Here is a 19,333-nt window from a genome sequence, read left to right on the forward strand (position 1 = left end):
TAAATGTTCAATGAAAAAAGAAAAAATGCCAGCTTACCCAGTTGATTAAATAGATAGATAGGCTGCTATTCCGTATAGGTGCTCAGCATCGGATAAATGGCAGGAGCTCTTGCCAGCAATTGATATGAAGGAAGGATAAATCCAGCGAGCCAGGCTTGTAATGAATAAAAAATCTTTTTCTTTATTTCAAACATAGATTAAAAATCTTTTTCCATAGCAGCATAGTACAAATACAGGCAGAGATGAGAACATTACTGCTGTAAAGCGCACGGCAAGAAGCGTTTCGGCTAAACCTTTATCATTGCCATGAATGATGTTCATGGCAATGATAAAGGTTTAGCCGAAACGCGTCTTGCCGTGCACTTTACAGCAGTAATGTTCTCATCTCTGCCTGTATTTGTACTATGCTGCTATGGAAAAAGATTTTTAATCTATGTTTGAAATAAAGAAAAAGATTTTTTTATTCATTACAAGCCTGGCTGGCTGGATTTATCCTTCCTTTAAATGTTCAGGTACACGATGCGGTGCATACGATTCTGCAATACATAGGAACACCTCATTTGCCTTCCCTGATGGTACAGCCCACAAAATTAATTCTTACATGAACTGCAAATCCCATCATGTAGTTTACTGTATTGCTTGCACTGCTTGCAGTATTAATTATACAGATTGTACTGTCAGAAAATTGCATGAATTGAACATTTGAATATCAACAAGGGAAATTCAGCATACTCGGGAGCAGTGAGGCATTTTTTAACAACTCATCAATGTAATACTACTAGTTTTCAATTTTTTAGCTTGGAATCTGTATCTCGTCCGATCAGGGAAGGAAACGGACAGAAAGCTGTTACATTGAAAGAAGCCTTTTGGATCTTGACCGTGAATTCTAAATATCCCAATGATATGAACCTCAAAAATGATTTATTTTACATTTATTGATTATACAGTATTTGAGTAATTGTTTATATTATTTGGCAACCTTTGCTTGTTAATTTTCTTTGTGCTCTTTTCTTTGTTGTTTATTTTTTATTTTAATTACGTTTTCAAGCCGGATTTTGCCTATTGTATTGTAGAATATTACCATTGGGGTATACATTTGTCTAATTTGTATATTATTCAACATCATGTGCAGGTATTCTTAATCATGTCACATGCTATATCTGTTTTAAAATCAAGCCCATGTCTTTCATTCACTTACTGAACTTTCTATGACTAAAGGGTGCTTTACACGCTGCGGCATCGCTAGCGATCTCGTTAGCGATGTAACATGTCAGATCGCACATACGATTTGCCGAGATCGTACATGTGACCGGCGCTATAAAAAAAATTACCTATGTGCGATCTCGTCAAATCTTATCTGCGATCTGGCGTGTCACATCGCTAACGAGATCGCTAGCAAGGTCGCAGCATGTAACGCACCCTTAAGGGTGTCTGCGTACACCAGAAACGCGTCAGTGAGATATGTTCAGCTTTCATGTTGAGCAATCATGGTGGTTTTTAACATGTATTGAATAAAAGATTTTATAATATCATCTACATTGTCCAGATTGGATTACCCGTAACGTCCTTCTACAATAATTATTCCTTATCTGAACTGGTATCAAAGGTAAAATGTGAGGATAGACGTGTCTGTCACCATACATCTGGGATGCAAGTTCTTGTTGCATTGACCCATTGATAAATCACCATATAGACTACTCGCAAACAAATTAGGGAAGTGGAATCATGGAAGTAGGGCATTTAAGTAGAAGTATGATGATTTCCTCATCTCAAACAATTTATTGAAACAAAACAACAACATTGGTTGGTATACTCCCCAAAATATGTCTCAATAACTGGTCATGTGGCCTTGAGCATCAATTGCAGCTTGACCAAAAAGTCTCACCCTGCTCACAAGAGGAGTTACTGTCTGCTGAGACATAGCATCCCACTCTCCTTGAAGGGCGGCCCTCAAGTCATTGAGGTTCTGGGGTAAAAGGTTACGAGTCTCCACACAGTGGTTCAGCTGATCCCATAGGTTAAGCAAGTGAAGGTTACCCCATTTGAGGTCACCAGAATGAAACAATCTCAATGAGCTGGAGCATTGTCATTCATGAAGATGAAATTAGGCGTGTGTTGTTCTTGTAGAGGCACAATGACTCGATTAATGATGTTATTCAAATAGTAAGGGCTGTAACTGTACCATTCACAAAGTGTTGGAAGTTCTGTATTGACTAGACACATCTATCCACATTGTAATACAGCCGCCACCACCAAAGGCTCGTCTGGTGCCATCATTGGCTGATGCATAGCGCGTTCCATGATGTCTCCAACATTGTTGGCGGCCATCATTTCTGCTCAGCGTGAATCAACTTTAATTAGTGTGCAGCACTGAAGCTCACTGGTCCCCAGATGATGCCTGTGCTTGGTGGTGTGGTCAGGTACTCTTGAAGATTAAATAATGAGTGAAATCACTGTACTTGTACCAATTTCCAAAAGAAAATGGTGTTCCTAAGGCACCTGCGATGCTATAATAATAGAGAAGCTGTATAAATCTATAAAATAAAAAAATAAAAATATAAATATTATATATTTATATATATAATTGATTTATTGGACACATGCATTCAAACATTTAGAGAAAGTCACATTAAGTTCACCTGAAAAGGTTAGAGAGCATTTAGCATCATCCTGAAATTTCACCCAAAAGACAAAAATGTGACTAGTGTATTTGTAGTATTGCAAGTTGCAGCAATAACAGATGGGGATTAGCACATCATCGTTGAATTTAGATGTCATGTGTAACTCTGCTCATCAGACCATTAACCTAACCATACCTCACCAACAGGTAGAGGTCATCTTACAGTTTAAAAGGGACTGTAAGCCTAGGATAGACTGTTCAAACCAAGTACAGGCGCTCGGGCTAGTTTTTTGTTTGTTTGTTTTTTTTAAGCTAAATCTGTGTATGTGCGCATGTAAAGTAGTGTGAGGGTATTGGTATACTCACCTACCACCACTGTCCGGTTTCGTCCTACTCATCTTCTCAGTGACGTCATCATTTGCAAACTCTCCAGGTCACACTGTGCTCTGTGGAACCCGAAAGTGACTTTTAGGCTTCTTTCAGATTGCGTCTACTACGTTCGGGTGTCTGTCTGCAGAAAACGTACATGTGCAAAAATGGTACAAGACAGAGCACACGCTAACGCAGTGTGCTCCATTACAGTCAATGGCCCTGCCGGTGCATGCATCCGAAACACGCTTTGTAGGGTGGGTGAGGGGCAGTTCGGATGGATGCCCCGACGGGACCTGTGAATGTAAGGCAAAACGCAATCTGAAAGGAGCCTAACAGAATTAAGTCTATGGAGTGTCAGAAAGAGGCTTCATAGACTTACACGGTAATGGAGACCTCCAGATCACACAGAGCATGCAATGAGGCAGCCAATCTCATTTGTGGTGACATCACTGGGAACAGAAGAAGACTGGGGCTGGACATTAGAGAGAACGGCAGTAGGTGAATCTATTAATGCACCCACACTACATACACATTTAATCAATAATAATTAGTGGGAGATCTTCTTAATGTGCCCCTTCCCACCTGCTTTTTTTCCCCATCTATCTCTGTCCTCTGTCTCTATGAAGTCAGAGCTGTAATCAAAGGGGAAAGGGACTCAGTCAGCACTGAATGACTGTTCAAACCAAGTACAGGGGCTCAGTGCATGATGGCGGCCCAAACACCTTCCCACCTGCTTGTTTTCCCCTATCTTCAGTCTTCTCTTTGGTTAACAGCTCTGGCTTCATAGAGCAGTGAAGTGAGGAGACAGGTGGACAACAAGCAGGTGGGAAGGAGAATTTAAATGTTTGACCCTACCATGATGCAGCGGGCGCCTGTAGTTGGTTTGAACAGTCATTCTGTGCTGATAGAAACCCTTTAACCCCTTAACGACCGCGGGCCGTAAAATTACGTCCTAGCGGTCATAACATTACTGCCCGCTTTCTCCTGGCAGCAGCATGTTGCGATCGGCGCACATCTCAGCTGATTTTCACAGCTGAGATGTGTGCCTGCTAGGCACGAGCAGAATCGTTATCTGCTCGTGCCGTTTAACTCCTGTAATGGCACTGTCAATATGTGACAGCGCCATTATAAACGCGATCGCGGTAAAGTTTTACTTACCTCCCGATATCGGAAGTCACGTGACATGATCACGTGACTTCCGATGGTTGTCATGGTAGCAGAGGGTCATGTGATGACTCCTGTGCTAGACATGAACTACTTTCACTTTCCACGGAGGCCAGGGAAGCAGAAAGTGCACGTATCTGCTGTTTACAGCTGTGTAGCTGTGATCAGCAGATAGAGCGATCGGATTGCTGATCGCAATAGCCCCCTAGGGGGACTAGTAAAATATAAAAAAAAAAAAAAAAAAAAAGTGAAAAAAGTTTTAAAAAATTAAAAAAAAAAAAACAAGTTCAAATCACCCCCTTTCGCCCCATTGAAAATTAAAGGGTTAAAAAAATAAAATACACACACATTTGGTATTGCCGCGTTCAGAAATGCCCAATCAAAATATAAAATCAATTAATCTGATCAGTAAACGGCGTAGCGGCAAAAAAATTCCAAACGCCAAAATAACTGTCACAACTTTTGCGCAAAATGCAATAACAGGCGATCAAAACGTAGCATCTGCACAAAAATGGTACCGTTAAAAACATCAGCTTGAGTCGCAATAAATAAGCAGTGACTGAGCCTCAGATCCCGAAAAATGAGAACGCTACGGGTCACGGAATATGGCGTTAAACGTGCGCCACTTTTTTCAGACAAACTTCCGAATTTCTTTTAACCCCTTATATAAAAGTAAACCTATACATGTTTGGTGTCTACGAACTCGCACTGACCTGAGGCATCACACCCACACATCAGTTTTACCATACAGTGAACACAGTGAATAAAATATCTCAAAAACAATAGTGCTATCGCACTTTTTTTGCAATTTTTCTGCATTTGGAATTTTTTTGCCATTTTCCAGTACACTATATGGTAAAACCTATGGTTTCATTGAAAAGTACAGCTTGTTCCGCAAAAAATGAGCCCTCACATGACCATATTGACTGAAAAATAAAAAAAAAGTTACGTCTCTTAGAAAAAGAATGGCGAAAAAAAAAAACGGAAAGCGAAAAATCAGCCGGTTGTGAAGGGGTTAAAATAGAGAACATTAACAGCAATTCATTTTAATATAGAAATGCAGGTCTATTCTTTTGAGCACTTCAGGCAGATTTCCTATAAATAAATAAATAAATAAATAAAAAATATGACGTGTGCAGAGAACTTAGGAGAATTCAGTTGTTTGGCCTTATGCTCTTTCTGAAGCTTTATTTTTGGCTGGAAAGTTTCCCAGTCTGTGTGCTTACCACAACAAATATCTCGTATATACCGCGCTGATACTCAATGGTATATTGATATAATCGCTTTATTGTTCGTACAGGTCTACGCATTTCAGAGACATCCGTCTCCTTCCTCAGGACATCAATCGATAGATGATTGTTCTTTTGATGTCCTGAGGATGGAGACGGATGTCTCTGAAACACACAGACCTGTACGAATAAAGAGATTATGACAATATACCATTGAGTATCAGCGCGGACTATACCAGATTTCTGCTCACGTTTCTACTACATCCTTACACCTCGGGGCTGCAGCTGATACCACTACTGAATGTGCTACATAGGGGTTGTGATTTGCACAACCTGAAAAGGTGAGTACCATGATCCCTGTACATTTCATATGCCTACCAGGTAAGACCCGATTGCGCGCTCTTCCACAGCAGTTTTCTGCTGAGTTCAGTCCAGTCACATGCAGCTTGTCAGGGATTCCATGTAATAAGTGTTACTCCCAAGTTATTTAACATTTCCATATTGCGTTAAGATTGTAGATGAGTAATGATTGTCAGTGTCTTCTGTAATTTCATTTCTGGTAGTTTTGTAAAATGCTTTTTCAGGCACAAATGGCTCAAGAGTTAACATATTGTTTGCAAAAAATGCTAATCAGTTAAAGTGAATCTGTCAGCAGGTTTTTGCTGCCTCATCTGAGAGCAGCGTGTAGGCAAAGAGACTCTGAATCCAAAGATGAATCACTTAAATTACTGGGTGCAGTGGTTCGGACACAGTTTTTAGATTTAGCAATGCAGCGGAGCTGAGAAAGCTGTCCTGACCCACAACAGGCTCTCTATATACAAAGTTTATAAACAGTAAGCTGCTAATCACTGCAGGTGGCGTGTTGGTCTACCATGCAGGAGGAAATTAATTGAACCAATGATAATCTCCTGGTTCTACAGCAAACACTGTGCTTGATAAGAGACATTGCTGAAGTCTGTGTTTTAACCCCTATAGCATTCAGCCATCAGATTATGTAGGAGAAGAAACGTGCTAACAGATTCCCTTTAGAAGTGAATTGATCACTCATCAATCTTTCAGCCCTGAAGATTCTCTGTACTTTAGGGCCGTTTCACACATCCGAGTTTTCGCCGGATTGCCGGATCCGACTCACTCCAGTACAGTGTATACAGTACAATGGCAGCGCGACAAGCTCCGGTTACATGCGGTCATGTGACCTGGAAGTTGCTGCGCTGCCATTGTACTGTATACACTGTACTGGAGTGCGCCAATCCGGTGAAAACCCGGATGTGTGAAAAAGCCCTTACAGATCAAGTCAGTGAGAAGGCTTACATACTTGCAATTTTTTTTAGTAATTCACACTTTCATCATTGTTAAACATTTTTTTTTTTTTTTTTTGTAAAACTTAAGACGTTGCATGTACACACTCCTATGGAGGTGTTCCTGTTTGACAATACCTGAAATCATGTCTTTCCCAAAATTCTTCCATTGTGTTTGCTTAAAGAGCTCAATTCATTAAAACTGGTGTTCTGTACGGCAGTTTTAACACATGCACTGCTGGAGTAAAATGCACCTAATTAACAGGTGAATGCCACTTAATTAGGTGCATCTTCCAACAGTTGGGCACCATGGCCATTAATGTAGCACCAGACAGGGACTGGCATACATGTGTGGTGACTTTTGGTGGATTTGCTGCTGGGTGGACCTCGCCCCACCGTCCTGCCCCAGCTCTGGTCACATTAGATCTAGGTGGGACCGATATAAAAATTTTACTTTAAAAATATTTTGCGCAATTCCGAGTTCCGCAAAACGTTTGCAACATTTCAAGGCGTTTTACATTAGAAAACACGTTGATGAAATCGCACCTTATAGGGTTTTTTTGTATATTAAATAGACCACCTGGTGTTTGTAATATATTTTTATTTAAGGAGTAGTTTCTCCCAAAAAACATGTAGATATAAAATACTTTAACAATATAATAAAGCAGTTTATATACACTGTGAATGTGAAAAGTATATTTAAATTTTTACCATTTAATAGAAAAGAAATTACAGACCTACATATAGTGACATTATAAGATATGAGTGGCGCAATCTACAGAGCAGGGATCGATAACGGCACAGAATGCTGTAACCATCGTGTACTACACAGAAAGCCATTTTGGTTATCGCTCGCTTGCCGCAGTAATCTGTAAACTGCTTTTCTACTCCCTGTATAGCTGTAATAGTGATTATACATAGGGTATCCTTATATACTGGATTATAATTTATTCAATGCATTTTTTTCCAGCTATAAACAAAATCAGAACATTAAAGTCAAACTGAATGAATGATAACGATGAGAAGACACGTTCATTTTCAGCAGCAGGCGAGAGATAATCTTTATATAACAACATTGTTTTTAGGTTATCGCAGAGGTTGTCTAATGCATAAAACGCATGTCCATGTGCCCAGTTAGTGCTTTATGGACCTCAGATGGAAGATACCCATTTAGGACCCCCTTCTCAAGATTAGATGGTTAGAGGGAGGGTAAGAGGGGAGGTAAAGAGGGGTTCATTGGCAAAATCCGGATGATCAGTGAATCGCTGCAGAAAGGCCACTAAATTGAGAATATAATCCAGCAAGATAATTTGCTACAGATTAAAACCAAATGCAATGCCCCATGCAAAGACTCAATTATATGATGAGAGTCCTCAACTAAAATTCAGGATTAAATACAAATAAAAAGGAGTTGTCCAACAAACTCCCCCCCCCCGAAAATTCTGCCAATGTTCTAAAAACTAATTGCCAATCCAGCAGTGACCGAGGTCCTGTAGTCCGTTTACATGCGATCAGCAAGTCATTGCTGCAGCCAATCCTATGTCAGTGATTGGATCCATGAAGATTAGGGATACAGCATGTGACAACTGAGGCCATCCATAAAAGACTAGCAGGACAGAGTATTGGTCCCTGTGGGAACTGCTTTCTGAGTCCTGATGAGCAATTCCTTACCTATCTCAATTAACTCATCAGACCACGTTTTGAAAGTGTTACGCATCTATTGTCCGCAAGCACTGCGCAATATCTCAGTCGTTAGCAGGGACTTTCTGGTGACGGCAGCCAAATCAAGTAAGGGGGTCTCAGACATGGGACCTCTCGCAATCAGTTACGGCCAGTGTAACGAGGCTGTTAATCACCCGATGAATGAGCAAGATGCTTGGTCGTGGAGTGGAATTATTTTTAAAGGTGGTCATACTTCAAGATCCACAAATGTGTACTGATGGTACAGGGGCCCTTGTACTGATGAATAACTTAACTGCGCCTGTCCTTCCAGAACTACCACACAGGAAATTCTTTGTGAAATGAGCAACAAATTCCCTAATGACCAGCAGGATGGTGGATTCACAAATAGTCACTGAAGGAGTCGTGTTGGGTGATTCGAAATAGCAGGTACAAGAACAGCTAAAGTAGGTCATTCGGGCCTAAGCCGTGCACCAACACCCAGTGTGGTCTTCAAGCTTGTTCTGAACCACAAGGTTTTCTAGTTAAGACACATTTTGAATATAGCCTTTTAGAATTAGGAGAGGGGGGGGGTCCTGTTCAGAAACCTAATCTCAGCCAGAATGATTAGTATCTACAAAGAGTGTCTTGCTCTGGAGTACCTGTCTAATCCGTACATTATGTGGATAACAAATCAACTGGTTTCCCCAGTGGTAATATCACAGGGAAATCTAACACTAGCTGCCAAGTTAAGTTGCCCCAGCATCTACTAATTGATTTCTCTGGATGTTAAAAGTGTTATTCAAAGTGTCCCTTGTGCAACAGGAGGTGACAAGCACTACTGATATTGTATCGACAGCTGCCTACAAGGCATCAGCAAGCCTCGTTCACCCATCCAATATTAGCACTCTAGTTTAAAGGGAATCTGTCACCAGGTTTTTGCTCCCCATCTGAGAGCAGCATAATATAGAGACAGACCCCGATTCCAGCGATGTGTCACTTACTGAGCTGTCTGCTGTCATTTTAATAAAAATCAATGTTTTCTCTGTTGCAGAGCTAGCAGTTATACAGAGATCATGAATATGCTGGACTACCTGGTAGCATGCCAAGTAGTCCTCTAATGATAGTCTACTGCTGATTAACCAGTGATTTTATCAAAACTACACTAAGCAGCCCAGTAAGTGATATCGCTGGAATCAGCATCTCTGCCCCTACATTATACCGCTCTCAGATTAGGTGACAAAAATCTGGCGAAAGATTCCCTTTAATACTTGCCAACTGTGCACGATACCTGGCAAGAAGCCATCAATGCAACGTTCGCAGCACCCATCACCCCAGATGCAGGAAGGCGCTGGTTAACACCTTAAGCAAAAAGGACATTCTGCATCAGCTCAAGTGATAGCTCTCTACAAAATAAAAAAACAAAAAAAAAAGTGAATAGTGGATAAGCTCATTTAAAACCCACACAGTTTTTCTAAATATTTCCTCAGTATCATTGTGCCATATTTCCTTACAAGTACTTATTTGCATCCTCGTAAAGGAGGTTTTAGCAGTAGCCCCATTACCCAAAATCAAGCCCATCAACCATCAATACTCATTTAATCAGCCAGTCCAACAGTAATTTGGGGACCTTTCGGCAGTCCAAAGTGATGGCTTCTTAGCTCTTCACTCCTTTAACCCACATGCTTATTACTGAAGGTGTAACTGGTTCTGCACAAAAGGAAGGAAAAAAAAAAAATCCTTCTCCTTACATCTTAAAGGACTCGGATAACATGAAAGACACATTTTGCCTAATTATTTCATTCCTATTTTATGCAAATGATTATACATATAAAAAAAAAAAAAAAAAAAAAAAATATAAGTGGCCACAAGTGACAGACAGAATAGATGGCAAATGGGACGGGGCAAAAAGCATTAAATAAAACTGACACATACACAGTAATGTCTTCAAAATGTTTAATAAAGCCTTCATTTCTAAAGTGAATCCTATGAATTTTGGGATGATTCACAGTAATCTGAGACCTGCCTTTTCGAAAGATGGATTTGCAGCAAGATGAAAAATGCAGTAAGTGTTTATGAAGACGAACACACAAGAATAAGGCCCTGGTTTCAATGGACACCAGCCTACATGCATGAGAATACAGTAAGACGCTTGATTTAGCTTGATGCATGGTTCAAATGCAGAATCCCAAAATTAAAAATTAAATGAGTTTTATAAAATGCTAGTCTGAGAAAGGTCCAGTGTTTCGGCAAAAGCACTTGGTATTTATATATGTACAAGTGGAATTACATACAGACCCGCAGAATGTTTAGTGTGGGACAATGAACAGCGGTGTCAGATGAGGGCAGACGATCTGGTGGAGGTTTGGCCTATCTGGGTCTGTCCTTCATCTGTTGTGGGGTACACGTCTAAATCTCGGGTTCCTCAGCTGAAGCTTGCGGATCGGGGCCTTCATATCGTTGATGAAAATTCGTTCTTTTCCTTATCTTCTCAGGGGCTTTTCTCCACAAAATTATCTCCTGTTAGATGTTTAACAAAACAAAATACGAACAATGAAGTTTTCAGACTTTAAGTCTATATAAAAGTTGCTATATATTGTCCCCTAAAGGAAGCCTATCTGCACAAAATGACTGGTCAAACCAAGCAAAGGCGCTTAGTGCACCCTTGGCGCAGCCAAACAGTTCAGTGCACTTTCCCACCTGCTTATTTTCCAACCATCTCCGCCCTCTGTTAAGGGGGCTTTACACGCTGCGACATCGGTAACGATATATTGTCAGGGTCACGTCGTTAGTGACGCACATCCAGCGCCGGTAGCGACATCAATGAGCGACGATCGAGCGCAAAATCGTTTAAAGACGGTGATCGTTGACACGTCGCTCATTTCCTTAATGTCGTTGCTGCTGCCAGTATGATGTTGGTCGTCGTTCCTGCGGCATCACACATCGCTGTGTGTAACACTGCGGGAGCGACGAACATCTCCTTACCTGCGTCCACCGGCAATGCGGAAGGAAGGATGTGGGCGGGATGTTACGTCCCGCTCATCTCCGCCCCTCAGCTTCTATTGGCCGGCCGCTTAGGGACACGGCAGTGACGTCGCTATGATGCCGGACGCCCCTCCCCCTTGAGGGAGGGATTGTTCGGCAGTCAGAGACGTCTCTGCACAGGTATGTGCGTGTGACGCTGCCGTAGTGATGTTCGCTACGGCAGCGATCACACAATATCGCACATACAACGGGGGCAGGTGTTATCATGCGCAACATCGCTAGCCGATGCTAGCGATGTTGCAGCGTGTAAAGCCCGATTTAGCTCCTGTAAAGCATGTTGGCTTGGCTTTATAGTGGAAACCAAGTAGGTAGGAAGGTGCACTGAGTGCCTGTGCTTGGTCTGAACAGTCATTTTTGGGTCTGCAGATTCACTTTAAAACATACAAATCTGATTCCAAATTTGGAAAATTCTGAAGCTCCCCATCTGATGTAAAGTATGCCAACTAGATGCTCAGTGGTATATAGTTGTCAAAGCAATGGCTGTTGAAACAAATATTGTGTATGGACATTACTCCAACAGGGCCCTGTGCATGCCTAGTGTTGTATAGGATACACCTGGATGGACATTTAAAGAGGACATTTTTCATGTTTAACTGGTCATACAATGTAATAATGGTTGCAGAGCAGAATAATTTCAGAGGACGCACAGTTATTCCTCTTTCTGATGCTGATCATATGCAGGCAGCAACACACTAGGGAAAGAAGAGCACGCCCCGACAATAGCATAGACAAGACCTGGGAAAATTGGGGCCCGCTGGACAACCCACGGACCAAAACAGCCAAAAGGGCTGAAAACCGTGGCTGGCACCATGCATTCCACTGCCACACAATATATCACTGATATCTACATCCCCAGGATGCAAATAGCGGTGAATATATTGGCGGACCACAGAGCCGAAAGCTCCTCCTTCCACCAATCACCATGTGCGACGGACAGCCGGCACAATAACGTCGCTTCATCGCGTCTTGTGCAGGGTCAGCGCACTGAAGATCAGAGCAGAATGCCGCTGTAACAGGAGTGACGTGAGTAGGTCCCCCCCGAGTGTGAGGCTGAGTATATGGAGGCTATGTGGGGGCTCATGTTGTATTTAGGGGACTATGTGGAAGCTCATGCTGTTGATAGGGACGCTATATGAGTTCATACTGAATATAGGGGACTGTGGGGGCTCATTCTGTATATAGGGAACTATGTGGGGACTCACTGTATATACGTGACTATGTGAGGGCTCCTACTGTATATAGAGGATGTCAGTATACTTAATTGTGTAATACTAAGTGATACAATATTAATCTAAACCAACAATATATTCATATTAATATTGACAAAATTAATTTCAGCTTATTAGTTCAACTCTTCTCTCCTCACTGCGGAGTGATAGCGTGCTGGAGCAGAGCATGATTAAAGGCTCTTTCACACGTTTGTGCAATTCGTTCTGATGTCGAATTGCAATGCTTAGACTGTCCGCGACGTTCCAGACTCGAGAGTGACATCTTCATAGAAATACAAACTATGGTCAGGAGAGTCGCAGGCAATCCATGGATTGTGTTCACACATCAGACCAAATGGCACGTACGTGTGATCCAACTTTAACTGACAGCTTTCATCTCCAGCAGTCCGGTTGGGAGGAGAAGCAGTAAAGCAGGGTTGGCAGCACTATAGTTACTTTGAAAATGTTAAGGTTTAAATGCTCCTGCCAATAAAGCTTATTTGAAATTGCGAGGAGGACTACTGTGTTGTAATCAGACTCCGGTGCTGCACCACTGCCCCCTCACACAAGCGGCTTGCCAGAGATGATGGCTGAAAGATGTCAGATAAATCACACTCATGTCTGCTGTGCTCCAGGACATGTCATCACTGCAGTGAGGCGACCACACAGATTATCAATGCCAATGTGGGGGTGTGTTCTTCTTTCCCCTGTGAGGGGCTGCCTGCTTATGACTGATCAGTGTAAGGCCTGTTTCACACGTCCGTGAAAGACAGTCGTTTTTCACTGACTTGTTAAAAACGCATATGTCCCTCCGTGTGGAGTTATTCATGGCACACGTGTGTTCTCCATGTGCTATCAGTGATAGCACATAGAGATCAGGTATTCCAAACTCAACTGTCCCCACTCCTGCTGTCTGTGGTGCTGAATCTCCAGATCTGCTGTATCCAGCCGCCGCCGTCTCCCCTCTGCAGCTACTTCTGGGTCGGCTGTGCAGTGCATAGCTGCATATTCATGACCATAATTAGCTGGGCTGGAAGCAACAGTGGTTGAAAACAGCGTCGCTGTAGAAGGGGAGTTTAAAAAGCTTTTTATTTTCAGTGTACGTGTTTTTCTGAAACGTGCTTCATGGAACACACCACTGTGTTCTGTGTGACAGTGGTGCCAGAAAAAAAAAAAAACCACACTGATGTGTGCACAGACCTATTGATTTTAAAAACTGTCACATACGTACCAGAATCACTGACGTGTGAAAGAGGCCTAAGAAAGAGGAAGTACACACCCTAGTGAAATAGGTCTAGTAATGCCAATTTGGGCGTTAAAAAGAATCACATTACGGTTTATTTTTTAGCCACTATAATTGCATTGTGTGTCCAGTTCAACATGAAATTTTGGTAAAGTTCCTCTTTAAATAGAAGGATTTTTGTGTACTCACCGTAAAATCTCTCTCTGAGTCTTCATTGGGGGACACAGGACCATGGGTTATGCTGCTGTCACTAGGAGGCTGACACTAAGTAAACAGAAAAAGTTAGCTCCTCCCCAGCAGTATAACCCCTGAGCCGGAGGCGGGCTCAATCAGTTTAGTGCACAAGCAGTAGGAGGAGAACCAAACAATCCTGAATAAAACAAGGTAAGAAACTATGACGAACATTTGTGTGACCAGTGACCTGGGAATACAGGCACTGGGGCAACAGGCATGTCCTATATAACAAAAAACACAAGCAGGGTGGGTGCTGTGTCCCCCAATGAAGACTCAGAGAAAGATTTTACGGTGAGTACACAAAAATCCTTCTTTCTCTATCGTTTCATTGGGGGACACAGGACCATGGGACGTCCAAAAGCAGTCCCTGGGTGGGAAGAAAAACCATCACCGGAGATAGGAAGGAAGCCACTTCCCCCTTGCTGGGCTTGACCCAGACCTACAAGCGCCTACGTTGTTACAGGTGTGCCAATGCCACCCGCAAACCCTACGCCAAGACTGGCCTCTGCCGAAGCTTGGGTGTGAACCTGGTAGAAAATAGTCAAGGTATGCCGGCTAGAGCGGGTGGCGGACCAGGGGACCTGGTCGATCGACGACTGGAGTCCAATCGTTCGAGGGTGCCCCTTGCTCGGTAGACCGCGGCGGTAGTCCGCCCTTCATGCGATAGTCTGCACATATGGAGGAAGGATCCATGTGATATTCTGGCCCCTGGCGCCGGCACACGCTTCTTGGGCAAGGGTGGAAGGATGGATTGACTGTCGGTGTAACCGAAAAATGGTGTCCTGCAGACACGAAGAACTGAGGACTCGCACCAGCCCTGGAACGAACTATGCACCTTTTAGGCTAAGAGAGGAGCCTAGAACCGAAAGACCGAAACCCAAAGTCCTCTGCTGGAAGGAACAGCGAGGTGTCTTGGACAGAAACGAAAGGTTCTGGCTGGAGCCCCCCCTTGTCCTGCTGGCGGAGCCGGAAAAGTGGGGAAAAAACGACAAGAGGGCTGTCCGTCCTGATGCCGTCTGTAACAACCCGATGGCCACGAGGAGCCCACCTATCAAAACAGGTGGGAGCAGGGAAAAAAGGGGTACCTTGAGCGAACCCATCACTGGATTCAGGTCCCACATTTCTAGTGAACGATGAAATAAATCTTCGAGGAAACTTGACTCCCGGCCCTCTTCAATGTCTGCCATCATCTTGCCCACAGACCTGACGAGCCAGCATCCGGGATCCACTGGCGAGGCCATGTAACTTGGGACTTCTGAGCCCTGGTAGAATAGAGGGGCCCCGACACGGAAGAGTTTTGCGGTCTGGAAGGAGCCACGGGGCATTTGCGAGGAGATGAGTAAATTATGTGAAACTATGCTCGCCTGGGTCACTCCCGAGCTATCGCTTGCCTTGGTCCATCTTGAGAACCCTCGAGATCATAGGAAGCCGCGGGAAGATGCACGAGAGCCTGAACAGGCTACACGACCGGTCTAGGGCGTCGACATCTAGTCCAGAGCAGGTGCATACTCTAAGCACCCTTGACTGAGATTTGGATCGGAAGGCCAAAAAAGGTCCACGACCGGAGGTCTTCCTTCGCCAGAGATCTGGCTGGTGATTTCCGCGTTGGAGCCCTTTACCTACGCGAGGTCCATCCTACCACGGAAATCGGTCGTCCAAACGTCCACGCTAGGGATGTGCTGCCGAGATTAGCGAGTGAAGGGACCCGTCCCAGAGCAAGATCTTCTTGGCCTCTTCCCTTGCCATGACACTCTCTGCGTCTTCCTGGTGGATGATGCACATCACCGCTGTGGCATGGTCCGACTGGAACCTGGCTGGGTAACCACGACCTAGAGAAGAAATTGTAACTGGGCTAACCAGCTGGCTCTGAAGCCCGGAATGTTGAAGGAGAGACGACGCTCTAGGATTGTCCCTCGGGACCGTGCCGAGGAATGGTGGGATAGCATACCCTAGCACGGGAGGCTGGTGACGGTTGATAATAAGCTCCAGAGGAGGAAAGGGAAGCTTCCCAGGGATGGTTGCGAAGACTGGTCCGCTAGGAGGGGATTGGCGGGTCACCCGCGAAGACGGAACCTTCCTGTCTCCGTTTCTCAGTGTGCTCCGTTGGAGAGTCCGGGATGAAATCTGGTATGTGCACCGTCGCTATCACCGCCACAGTCTGTGAAGGGCTCGCATAGCCAAAAAACCGAAGGGAAGAAACGGGAGCGAGAGGCAAAAAGCACGCGGGGCTCTGTGTCAGGAGGGAAAAACTACTCCTGCGTGAGGAGTAGCCACCCTTGAACGGCTCGAATACTGTGCCTGAGGGATGATGGACCGGACCGGGCCGGGTCTGGGAGGACTCCTTCCGGTAGCTCAGCTACCCTAGTAGCAAGGAAGGGGAAGCTTCCTAGAGGGTGATGATGGTCTAAACCTCAAGGCGATGGTTCTTGAAGGGAGACTCTGGGCCTCCCGGTCGTTTCTGGGCGGAGAAAGCCTAGCAGCTCTCCAGAGTAGGATGCGTAGGGACAGTGATCCCTGTAAGCGTTTTTAGAAGGCTGGAAAGGACCGCAGCCATGCAAGGCGGAGATGGCTGTTGTAGGGATAAAGGCTTCCAGACGGGTTTGCGTGAGGGAACGATCCTGGAGCATCAGGGCCGATGCCGGGAAAGGGATATACCCCTCTCTTATGTAGCCTAGGGGGGAGAATAGTCTACCCTGACGTAGCCTAGGGATGAAACTAGACTCGACCTATCTCCGAAAGGGCGTTCCCGAAAGTCGGAAAAAAAGGTCAGCGACTTCCTAGATGTCGAATCTGCGTTCCTGACCCCGAGTCAGAGGTCTCGATGGTGGGCACACTGATGCTAGAGGTTCAGGCCGAGTAGCGGGCAGACATCAGGCTTGTGAAAAGAGGGTACTCACTCAAGAGGATACCCAGCCCTGGGTCGGTATAGGTGGGACGTGGACCGCTGCGTATGGTGTCCGGGAAGTCCCCGCGGAGCGGCACGATAGTGACGAGAAGCCCGGAGGAACCCAGGCGGGTCGCATAAAGGTTAGCGTGCCGCTTCCTTTCGGAGCCCCCTTCGAGAAGGGGCAAGCCAAATAAACGGACTTACCACTGGGAAAAATCACGTCCGGGGATTATCCATGATCACGCAGTCACCGTGCGTACTGGCTGTCCACTGAAAAAACCGCAGTGGCCCCCACCTTGTTCCCTGCAAAGAGGCATGCCCCCTCTCTGCAGAGCCCTTTGGGGGGATGAAAATGACAATAACACGACTTACCGCTGGTAAACGCCGTGTCTGGATGCCGTCTGTGATCATCAGCGACTCCAGTATAGTGTGCCCCTTCTCTCCGAAATCGCCTTGGAGCAGGGAAAAAAAGACAATGACAAGACTTACTTCTGGTCAACTCCGTGTCTGGTAGTTGTCTGTGAGCCCGCGGTAACTCGGCGAGCTCTGGATGTCCTCTAAGCACATAAGGGTCTGCTTCAAATGTCTTAAGGGAGACCTGCGTGCACGGAGAGAAGAGGGCTGTCCGTAGCCTTACGGCTTGACTCACCATTTGTAGCAGGCTATTCGTCATGCGCCAAGACATCTAGGTCCTGCTCGGAATCCAGCAGAGGTGGAAGCCTGGGCCATCACCCGAGAGGTCGGAAGACTGCCGGAGGAAGGACAGTCTGGACCTAGGGGATAAGTGGAAACTGGGGAGCTACAAGGACGAGACCTGGCGGGTCCGCTTCCAGCATAGAAGAAAAAGTCCCTGGTACGGGACTCCCCTCCCCGAGGGGATTGCACCAGTCCTATGGATGGTATGACCGAGCATCGGTCGGAGACGCGGCGCATGCGCACGAACCTGAGGGACGTAGCGATGGGAGTTGTGGCCTGAGACAGGGCGTTACAAGCCGGCAGGGGTCAACAGCAATCTGACATCTACTTGAAAATAACTCACAAAAGAGGGGACCGAGCCTTGGGCTTACCGGCCCAAAATCACTAAAAAGTCGAGCTGGAAACGCTATGTACTAAAAACGTGATAGAAAACAAGTGCCCGCATAAGCAATGTAGGAGTCAAATGTATGAAAGATCATGCACGTATCTATAATAAAAAAAAAAAAAAAATAAAAAAAAAAAAAAAAAAAAAAATCGACCCAATATAAAAAATATACACTACAAAAAGAGTGTGTTCTGTTTTTCCCCGAAAAAAGTTGCTGCAGCCTCAGCAATCCGCAGACCGGGAGTCTGCCATAATCTGTGGTTTTTTTTTTTTTGGTTTTGTTTTTTTTTAAATAAAATGAACACTGAGGGAGCGGGAAAAAATATCCCCTACCCCCCTGATGATGCCTGGGGCAGAGCGGAGGGCGGAGAAGGAGAGGCCGGCGGCCAATAGCGCTGCGCAGGAGGCGGGCCTGGGACGTCGCGGCCTGGGACGCCGAGGACCCGGCCGAAGCCGGGGGCTAATTTATGACGCTGCCGCGCGGGCAGAGGCAGCGGATCCGGCAGCAAGGCGGCGGCGTCGCAGCCTGGGACGCCGAGGACCAGGCCGAAGCCGGGGGCTAAATTTTTACGCTGCCTCGCGGCCGAGGCAGCGCTGGCGGACCCGGCCGCGAGGCGGCGGCGTCGCGGCCTGGGTAGCCGAGGACCCGGCCGAAGCCGGGGGCTAAATTATGACGCTGCCGCGCGGGCAGAGGCAGCGCCGGCGGATCCGGCAGTAAGGCGGCGGCGTCGCAGCCTGGGACGCCGAGTACCAGGCCGAAGCCGGGGGCTAAATTTGAGGCTGCCGCGCGGGCAGAGGCAGCGGCGGCGGACCCGGCCGCAAGGCGGCGGCGTCGCAGCCGCGATCCGAATCTGCCCGGCCTAGGAGTCTTCAGGGAGCTCCGCCGGTGTAGCGGGGGTGCCCGGCAACTAGGCCCAGACCGGAGCCTAAATTTTTGCAGCCGCCCGAGGGGGAGAAGGTAGGAGAGGGTGTCCTACCTGATCCTCGGCGCGCTCCAGAGTGCAGGCTGAGACTCTGCACATGCTCCTGTGTGCTCCGCTCGCAGAAGGGATGGCTGTGGGCACCAGGGAGCCGGCTGAAGAAGGCAGGGAGGTGGACGCTGGTGGGGGGTAGAAGCCCCTAAAAACGTAGCAGCGCTGCGGGCCCCATCCAGATCGAGACGCGCTGTGGTCCAGTCCCTATTTGCCGAGCCCCTTGCGCCCTTTGGGGTGATACCGCAGAGCAGATAGGGGTGCCCAGGAAGATTCTGCCCCACACGAACACACCAGGGATTGGTACCGCAGGAATGGACGG

At 45.9% G+C, this 19,333-nt stretch overlaps 1 protein-coding gene across 1 annotated transcript in view; it reads right to left on the minus strand.

Moving 5' to 3' along the window:
- Positions 1-10,284: 10,284 nt before the first annotated feature.
- The window catches only part of VPS26A (VPS26 retromer complex component A), a 100,986-nt gene continuing 91,937 nt past the window's right edge, over positions 10,285-19,333 (minus strand). The window contains exon 9 of the mRNA XM_075348794.1: positions 10,285-10,862. Coding sequence (XP_075204909.1) covers positions 10,752-10,862 — 111 coding nt within the window. The 3' untranslated portion in view covers positions 10,285-10,751. The remainder of the gene's footprint in view (positions 10,863-19,333) is intronic.

The sequence above is a fragment of the Anomaloglossus baeobatrachus genome, chromosome 5 (assembly GCF_048569485.1).
Source record: "Anomaloglossus baeobatrachus isolate aAnoBae1 chromosome 5, aAnoBae1.hap1, whole genome shotgun sequence".
Taxonomy (NCBI): Eukaryota; Metazoa; Chordata; class Amphibia; order Anura; family Aromobatidae; genus Anomaloglossus; species Anomaloglossus baeobatrachus.